The following is a 9,677-nucleotide window of genomic DNA, read 5'->3' as shown; positions in this document are numbered from 1 at the left end:
GCCGGTGCTGCAAGGACCAAGGCAGCCCGGGCTGCGAAGGCCTACTCTTGCTTGAATTTCATGAATCGGGCCTCTAGTCTATATATAAAAGCCAAGCGACCAGAAAGACTGGAACAACCGGTCGCTATGACACACACTGCAGCGGCCAACCAGCCCAATCGGGGCCTGATCGGCTCCCCCACAACCTCCCACAGCCCCTCCCCCCACCAGCCTGGCCCAATGGCCCCATCAGGGCGGGCCAACCAGATCCCCCCCCCCCATGCACGAATTCATGCACTGAGCCTCTAGTGTTCAATAAAACCCAATGATTACTAGGTCTAATTTACTATCTCATGGTAAATTAATTTTCTCCTTCAGCTGTGACAATTTGTACTTCGATAGCTTGATTACTGATTTTTTTCTCTGTGTTCTTTTAAGGAAAGGCATATGTCAAAGTGCTGTATCTTTCTTAATTAACCAAGGCCCTAAGCTATCTGGAGATAAGCTACCTTTCAACATTCACCTGGTGCCCACCCACCCACTCCCCGAATGCAATGAACCTTCTTCTGAACCTTCCTTTGATGTCCCGGATTGCCAGCCCATGGATCACATAATGTACTTGGGCTTTCCTGGCAGGCTTCCAAGCTCATCTTCCATATCCAGATATATCTGGATGGAAAACAAATGTTTATAGAAAATGTCAAAGCGCCACTGAACATTCTGCCCTTAGTGTTCCCTAAGGGTTCTATGCTCATAAATTTGATTGCTTAGCAATGCAAACCATACTTCCAAAGCTTTTCCTCATGATCAAGAAGTTAAGAGCTCCAAGGCACATGAGAAAAATCAGTAAATTTTGGATTCATGATCAGAGATGCTAAAGATTTCAAACCATTCAAGTTTAAGTAAAGGAGCAAACATCCATAACCAGCACACACCCAAAGATTCCCCTATGAGTTTTCAGGGTGCTGGGGGAATCTTGTTCCAAGCAACTTTGAAGGAAAAAAACCTGAACCCAGGCTTAAGAAAAGTCATTCCCATAGCTTTCAGCTCCCTCGTTGGTCCTCCTTAGGACCAATATGAGGTTTGTGAGGTTTGCCTCTTCCAGGACCTCTGATAATGATACCATAAGTCTCCACCTATGCCCCATCCCAGATTCAGCTCAACATATTATTTTTTCAGCTCAACATATTATTTTCAAAGTCTCAGCCAGGGAGGCTCTGCTCAAACAATGTAACTGCATGTTCCACTCACTGAAACGCTGAGGTAGAAAAACCACCTCTCAGAGGAAGCCATGAGAGAAAGGAGCTTCTTAAGATAAGTTACTAAACTGGAGTAGGACCATCTAGGTCCAAAGATTAAACAATTCTAAAATCGGTTATGAAAAATCAAATAAGATCAAGAATGGGAATACACTTTGCAGCTTTCAAAATTGGTATTCTTACTCATGCCTTCTTTGGGCTTCCCTAGGCTACATGTTCATTTCCTTAGTGTCTACAAGGTCACTTTTGCCACTTTGTCAGACAAATGCTCATATGACATTGCCATTGATTTTTCTATATTATTTGTTTTCCTAAGTTCATCTAAGGATCACACTTCTTTTGTTCCTCTCACATTACATGTAGCTGTGATGTGAAAACAATTTGTGTTCACTAAGACTTTAGATATAATTTATTTTATTCGGTTGGTTGAACGGGTTGGGGATGGGGGGACTTAAACAAAAGCTTTTCTATATCTCCCTAACCTGTGTATGGTTTCAAATATAATTTCATTGCTCAAATCTGCAAATGTACATTCCCAAAAATACCAATGAAAAGGCATGCTGTTATAGCCAATGCTTCTCTTCCTATTGCTGGGGGAATAAAGTGATTACTCTATAAATGTCACCTTAGCCTTTCCAGGTCCTCCAGCAACTATAAGACAATGATTTTTCAACAGAATATCTCTCCTGCCTTCACCAAGTCTGTTCCTTCTCTGTAAGTGTTATGCACCCTACTGCCATTACCCACATCCTGTCAATATTTAACAAATGTACTCTGAATAACTGATACTCATGTTCGTTGCATGCTGTCTCCTGATATTGAAGGCTCATTGGAGCACAGAAATGTTTCTGCTGCTGAAAGGTTCAATAATCAGACAATGACCCACCTCCTGAGTGCTAAATATATAAAGACCTTCTCTTCATTTTAGCGACTGATTCTAAGTAACTTAGTCAACCATGAGGGTCTTGCTTTGCATCCTTGGGGTCCTTGCCTTGTTGTCCGCAGTTCCTCCAGGTAAGATGGAAACCTTTCTTTCCAGAGTTATGAAAATACGAGGTCTTCCAAGAGTTTGAAAATAAATTAGATTGCGCCATGCAATGAAGAGTGTGAGAGGAGTGCATTGGCTGCTCACAGGAAGGGAAAGTTGATGCTACTACATCCATAAAGTGGTGCCTTTCAGTGATTTATCCTGTTATGAAATCTAACTTGCAAATGTGCTGGATCCAAAGATGGTGGAAATATGCTCAACATATACCCACACAAAAATAGTGGGAATTGAAAAAAATGGAAAGTGAGTGGTGATTAGAAGGGCCAGGGGTAAAGAGGAGGCCACTCCATCATAATCTGTGGTTCACAGAACATTCTGATCATTAATCTAGGTAAAGGGTAAAGAACTAGGTGGAAATTACTATGTGTAGTGGAAGCTAAGATTTCACCTCAACACTTAATTATATAACCAAATGTACAGACTTATTTATTGAATAATCAATCCAATTTTAAAAGCCACTAATACTACATAATAAATACATATTAATATTTGGGCCTATAACTGGGGCCTATTAATATCTATTGACTTATTTATCTTTTCTGATGTATATACTACCTTGGAGCACATTTTAATACCTGGCAATTCAAAATGTTCTTCATTATTCTTGGTTTTAAAAAAATTTTTTTTGAGATAAAATTCACTCTTTTAAAGTGTACCATTTCAGTGATTTTCTATATATTCATAAAGTTATGCAATCATCACCATTATCTAATTCCAGAACATTTCATCACCCCTAAAAACAACTCAATATTCATTAGCAGTCATTCCCCATCTTTCCCTTCCTTTAGACCTTGGCAACCACTAATCTGCTTTCTGTCTCTATCAATTTACCTTTTCTGGACATTTAATATAATCATGTAATATGTGACCCTTTATGTCTGTTTTCTTTCACTTAGCTTACTATTTTTCAAAGTTCACCCAGGTTGTGGCATGCTTTAATATTTCATTCCTTTCAACTGATGAATAGTATTCTAGTAAACACATACGCTACATTTTATTCATCCATTCATCATTGATGGACAATTGGATTGTCTCTACTTTGAGACTATTATGAATGATGTTGCTGTGATCATTTATGTGTGGACATATTTCCAATTCTCTTGGGTAAATACCTGGGAATAGAATTCCTGTGTTATATGAGTAACTCTATGTTTAACTTTCTGAGGAATTGACAAACAATGTTCCACAGTTGCAGGCTTCATTTTATAATCTTACCAGCAATGCACGAGGGTTCCAATTTCTCCACATAGTCACCAACACTTGCTATTTGTCTTTATTATTATAAATCCTAGCTAGTATAATGTGATTTCTCATTATAGTTTTAATTTGCATTTTACTTTGCAGTTCATTTGCAATGTTGAGCATCTTTTCATGTGTTTACTGGCCATTTGTACACCTTCTTTATAGAAATATCTGTTCAAAGTTCTTTACTCCTTTTAACTAGGTTGTCTTTTATTATTGAGTTGTCAGTTTTTATATAATCTGAACATTAAAAGTTTATCAGATATTTGAAAATTTTCTCTCCCATTCTGAGGATTGTTTTTATTTTTACTGGACATGCTTGCTGTAGCAAGAAGTATGTTTTCAGGTTCAAAGTTAAAAACAACTTAGACTCAATTGGCTTAAACAATAAAGAAAATATATTATTATACATAACAAGAAATCCAAAGATTAAACAGTTCTAAAATTGGTTAATGCATCAGATTATCCATTCCATGAAGTGTCAGAAAAGTGCCAGATTTATCCTTACCTAGCTCCTCTCAAGGTCTGAAGATAGCAGTCTTTGTTCTAAATATCATACCCTGACCCACCAAATTACACCAGAGTACAAGGAGGGCATTTCTTCTTATATCAGCAAGGAATACTTTCCCAGAAGTTCCCCAGAAATGGGCATAACCACCTCCCAACTAACCGCTGGCAAAGAAATGAAGAACAATATTATTGGCTTCAACTAATAAAGATTTATGCCTAGGATATATAGAAGAGCGGTAGGCAATTGAACAACTCAGGACTCTGGCACCTAAGCACATAGTATATTTACGTACTACTGTTTAGTTTTGTCACATTGCCTTAAAATTTATATAGAGAGTAAAGGGAACCCTTATACACTACACTTTTGGTGGGAATGCAAATTGTTATAGCCATTATGGAAAGCAGTATGAAGGTTTCTCAAGAAATTAAAAATAGAGCTATCACATGAGCCAGGAATCCCACTTCTAATTTATATCCACAGGAACACAATCAGAATGTTGACAAGGTATCTACACGCCCATGTTCATTGCAGCATTATTCACACTAGTCAAGATACAGAAACAACCAAGTGTCCATCAGTTGATGAATAGGAAAAGAAATTGTGATATATATATATATATATATATATATATATATATATATATATATATATTTAACAGAATAGTATCCAGCCTTAAAAAGAAGGAAACTAAATCATTTGCAACAACATGAACAAACCTGCAGGACATTATGCTAAGTCAAATAAGTGAGACATAGAAAGACCAATACTGTATGATCTCATTTATATGTGGAATATAAAACGGTCAAACTCAAAGAAGTAGATTGTATAATGATGGTTGCCAGAGGAGGGGGGGAGGGGAAATGGAGAGATGTTGGTCAAAGGGTACAAATATTCAGTGATAAAATGAACAAGTTCTGGAGACTTCATGTACAGCATGGTGACATATTGGTAATATATTGTATACTTGACATTTGCCAAGAGAGTAGATCTCAAGTAATTTTACCACTCAAAGAAAGAAAAAGATTATGTGAGGTGGTGGATATGTTATCTCATGGTGGTAATAAATTCACAGTGTATATTATATCAAAACATCAGTCTGGCTGGTGTGGCTCAATGGTTGAACATTGAGCCAGGAAACAAGAGGTCACTAGTTCAATTCCCAATCAGGGCACACACCCAGGGTGCAGGCTCAATCCCCAGTGGGGGGCATGCTGGAGGCAGCCAATTGATGATGTTTCTCTCTCATCGATGTTTCTATCTCTCTATCCCTCTACCTTCCCCTCTCTCTAAAAACCAATAAAAACATAATTTTTAAAAAAAAACATCATATTGTATACCTTAAATATATGCAATTTTATTAAACAATCATTCCTTAATGAAGGTGAAAAAAAAATACACCCAAAAATGTGATAAGTGAATGTTGTCTTTTGCAACAACATGGATGGACCTTGAGAGTAATCAACTAAGTGGAATAAGCCAGACACAGAAAGACAAATACTGTATAATCTCGCTTTCTTCTGGAATCTTTTCAAAAAGTCATACTCATAATAACAGAAAATAGGATAGTGATTACCTAGGAATGATGGGTAGAGAAAATGGGAAACTGGTAATCAAAGGTTCAGTTATGCAAGATAAATAAGTTAAGAAGTTCTGCTATAGTCAGCAGATGTGTGTCACTGCAGATTGCCCAGGACCAAACCAGAGAGGGTCGGACCTGCATTACCACCATTTGTCCACCATCCAGAACTGAAATATCATTGCTGTTATGAACACATAAACAACTGTTGGACATAGAAACCGGGACTCAAAAGAACTGTTGGCCCAGAAAGAAACTCACTATAGACTGATTCATTTGCCTCTCAGCATAACTATTATTGCTTGTCTCATTTTCGGTTCCTATAAGTGTATTCCTAGTATCACATGAGCTCACTCATCTAGGGGAAAAGATGAACAACATAGACTGAAGAACAAGAACAGCATTGATCCAACTGTCAGACCTCAGAGGGAAGGTAGGGGAGGGTGGGGACAAGGGAGATAGATCAACCAAAGAACTTGTGTGCTTGCATATGAGCCTAACCAGTGGTCACGAAGGGGGGCATGCATGTGGGGAGGTTTGGGAAGGGAATGGGGGGGGGGGGTTGATGACAAATATGTGATACCTTAATCAATAAAGTAATTAAAAAAAATAAATAAATAAATAAAAAGAAGTTCTGCTATACATACAGTACCTATGGCTAACAATACTGTATTGTATACTTGAAATTTGCTAAGAGTATAGACCTTATGCTAAGTATTCTTACCACAAATAAGAACATTAATAATAATAAAGAAGATGGGATAAATCTTTGATAGGTGATGGATATGTCTGTGGCTTTGATGGTCATGATGGTTTTATAGATGTACAGTTGTCCCCAAACTTATCAAGTTCTATATATTAAATATGTACAGTTTTTTTACATTGGTCATATGATACAGTGGTTTAAAAATAGATTATATAAAATGTCTCTTTATTAAAGTATTACAACTAAACAATGAAAAAGACATGATATAATTACAATTTCACCAATGTGCAACCCCCATTGCATTAATGAATCTAGCCATTGAGCATTAATAACTGCTATCATCTCCAAAAAAAGACAACCAGACATTACGGTCTCCTTATAACACACACACACACACACACACACACACACACACACACACACACCAATACATTGCAGCTAGCTAAAGGAATCAAACATAAGTCTGACCAAGCCTTTGAATTGTGCTGCCAATTTTGTGAAAATACAGAGGACACAGGAACATGCTGAATTCTCCTAAAGTATGCAATCTATATATATATAAAAGCCTAAGCAACCAAAGAACCAGTCGCTATGATGCGCACTGACCACCAGGGGGCAGACACTCAATGCAGGAGGTGCCCCCTGGTGGTCAGTGCACTCCCACAGCAAGAGCGCCACTCAGCTGACCTAAGGGCACCAGAGGCAGGGCTCACAGCTAGCGAGCGCTGCTATGGCAGCGGCGTGAGCCTCTCCCAATCGGGACTGACAGCAGGTGCAGCAGGGCCAGGATGAGCAGGAGCAGCAGGCAGGAGTGGCAGGCAGTGTTGGACTGCCAGTTTCTGCCTGATCCCCACAGGCCATGCCCAGGGACCCCACCGGTGCATGAATCAGTGCACCGGGTCTCTAGTCAGAAAATATCAGCTGTGGGAACACTACAGGTTAAACATCACAAGTTCTTCAATGTAAAATATACATAAAAAAGAAATAATTCAGGAAGGACCTGTAGATTTAAAGGAAATAGCAAACATTGTGATGAGATGAAAACTAAGCTATAATGTCTAGGGATGAGAACTCGGGTAATAAAACACATTTTAAAAAGTAAGGAAATTATTACTAGAAAACTTAGGATCGTTTTATTTGGGAGAAAAGGATAGAAGAAAATGTTGTGTGTGAGAGGGAGGGAGAGAGGGGGGGAGAGAGAGAGAGAGAGAAACAGAGAGAGAGAGAGAGAAAAGAGAGAGAGAGAGAGAGAGAGAGAGAGATATCTGGGAACCACAGTGAGAGATTATGGCTTATGGGATCTTGTATAGATCTCAGAAACTTCCTCAGTAAATGAGACATGGTTTGGGGCCTAAATTCACCAGAAAGTTGGAGCCAAGACCCAACTCCCTCTGTCTCCTTCTCAATCTCTATTGGTGATTTTTTTTTTAATAAACCAAGAAAGTAAAGGGAACAAGAAATAACTTTCCCATTTTCCCACCACCATACAGCTTATAATGTAAACTTACTCTGCCTTCTCTTGATTTTCTGACTTAAGGCTACCCCTTCCTCTTACACCCTGAATTTTATCCCCACTCACTCTTGAAATTAAACATTCTTTCTTAAATCATAAATCTTCACCCCTAAATGAATGTTTCATTTTAGAAAAAAATATGCTGTAAAAGTTCTCATCAGAAACCTTTCCCCTTTTCAGCTACTGCCACTTACAGAAGAAATAATCATTTATCTTTATTCACGATCTCCACTTTTCTTTACTATAATTATTTTGTTATATTTTTCTGGGCAAAAAAGTTCTTTATTGTTGCTTTAATTTATTATGAAACACTTTCAACATTAAAATATACAAATAACTAACATAATACAATATGATGTTTTCTCTTTTCAAAGCGAGAAGCTTCTTTAACAGCAGATGTTCTTCATTATACCATAAATGCAGAATGAAGTGCAATCCTGATGAATTTGCAATTAGATACTGTTCTGACTGGAGCATCTGCTGCAAAATAAAGAAAGTTGACTTGAACAAAAGAAAGAAGTGGTGAAAAGTCCATCTCCATTTTCTTCAGACTCCAAGAACAGAAACTAAAAATGAATAAGATTCCCATCTCTACATAAGAAAAATTAGTCCGGCCGGCATGGCTCAGTCATTGAGCGTCAACCTATGAAGCAGGAGGTCATGATTTGATTCCCAGTCAGGGGACATGCCCAGGTTTTGGGCTTGATCCCCAGTGGGAGGCATGCAGGAGGCAGCCGATCAGTGATGCTCATCATTGATGTTTCTATCTCTCTCCCTCTCTCTCTCTCTCGCCCTTCTTCTCTGAAATCAATAAAAATATATTTTTAAATTTTTAGAAAGAATAATTAATATGATAGATAATGGAAATTCATGATAATTCTGTTGAGGTTAAAGTAAATATAAATTTAATAAAGGCTTACATTCTATTTCCATGTGTTCACGTTTACATTCATTTCCTCAGTTTAGATTCACAGCCACATTGTTGTTTCACCAATAGTACGAGAACCCAGCCCCACCACTTACTCACTTTTTAACCTTGGGGAAATGCTTTAATGTCTCCCTACCTCGGTTTCCTTATTTATGAAGTGGGGTAACAATAGTACCTACATCATGGTGTTATGAGGATTCTATGCATTAATATACATAAATTCTTAAGCAGCACCTGACCCCAGTATAAGCTCCATATGTGTTCATTATAATATCATGGACCAGAGAATGTGATCTGCCTTACAGCATTTTGGAATCAGTTAAATCATTCTTTGTGGTCTAAGATAAAATTGATATTTGCTCAAATCTCCCGTGGTTTTGAAAAGAAGGTATATTTTCTGTTTCTGAGGTAATACAATCTTATATAAACACAACATATTTATGCAACATTATGGTATTTTAGTAATCTAGAACCAGAACACTAGAATGAGGACCAAGAAGAAAAAAAGAGGCAGATGGATTTCAGGAAGAGGATTGACAAAATTTAGTGGCCATATAATATAATAAGAAGAAGGTATAAAAGGTGATCCTGAGGTTTCAAAGCTGGCAAAGAGATGGTTAGCTTATTTAGCTCACTAAACTAGAATCCAGAGAAAGTAGGTTGGGAGTGAGAGGAAAGTTAATAAGGAGATGTTCTGGGGCCTAGCCATTTTGGCTCAGTGGATAGAGCATCAGCCTGCGGACTGAAGGGTGTAGGTCAAGGGTGTAGGTCAGTTGCAGGCTCGATCCCTGGGCCTAGTCAGAGTGTTTGAGGGAGGCAACCAATCAATGTGAGAGACATCAATGTTTCTCTCTCTGTCTCTCCCCCTCCCTTCCACTCTCTAAAAATCAATGGAAAGATATCCTTGGGTAAGGA

General features: G+C 38.1%; 1 protein-coding gene across 1 annotated transcript; it reads left to right on the top strand.

Annotated features, from left to right (window-relative positions):
• Nucleotides 1-2,194: 2,194 nt before the first annotated feature.
• LOC114234857 (beta-defensin 131A-like) lies at nucleotides 2,195-8,558 on the top strand. The gene is made up of 2 exons (XM_028159583.2): nucleotides 2,195-2,252; nucleotides 8,209-8,558. Exons 1-2 carry the CDS (start codon nucleotides 2,195-2,197, stop codon nucleotides 8,358-8,360), a joined length of 210 nt encoding a protein of 69 aa, XP_028015384.1. The 3' UTR covers nucleotides 8,361-8,558.
• The last annotated feature ends 1,119 nt before the right edge of the window (nucleotides 8,559-9,677 follow it).

Source organism: Eptesicus fuscus, chromosome 6 (genome assembly GCF_027574615.1).
Source record: "Eptesicus fuscus isolate TK198812 chromosome 6, DD_ASM_mEF_20220401, whole genome shotgun sequence".
In the NCBI taxonomy this organism is placed as follows: Eukaryota; Metazoa; Chordata; class Mammalia; order Chiroptera; family Vespertilionidae; genus Eptesicus; species Eptesicus fuscus.
The sequence above is the reverse complement of the archived record's forward strand: the minus strand, read 5'-3'. Positions and strand labels throughout refer to the sequence as shown.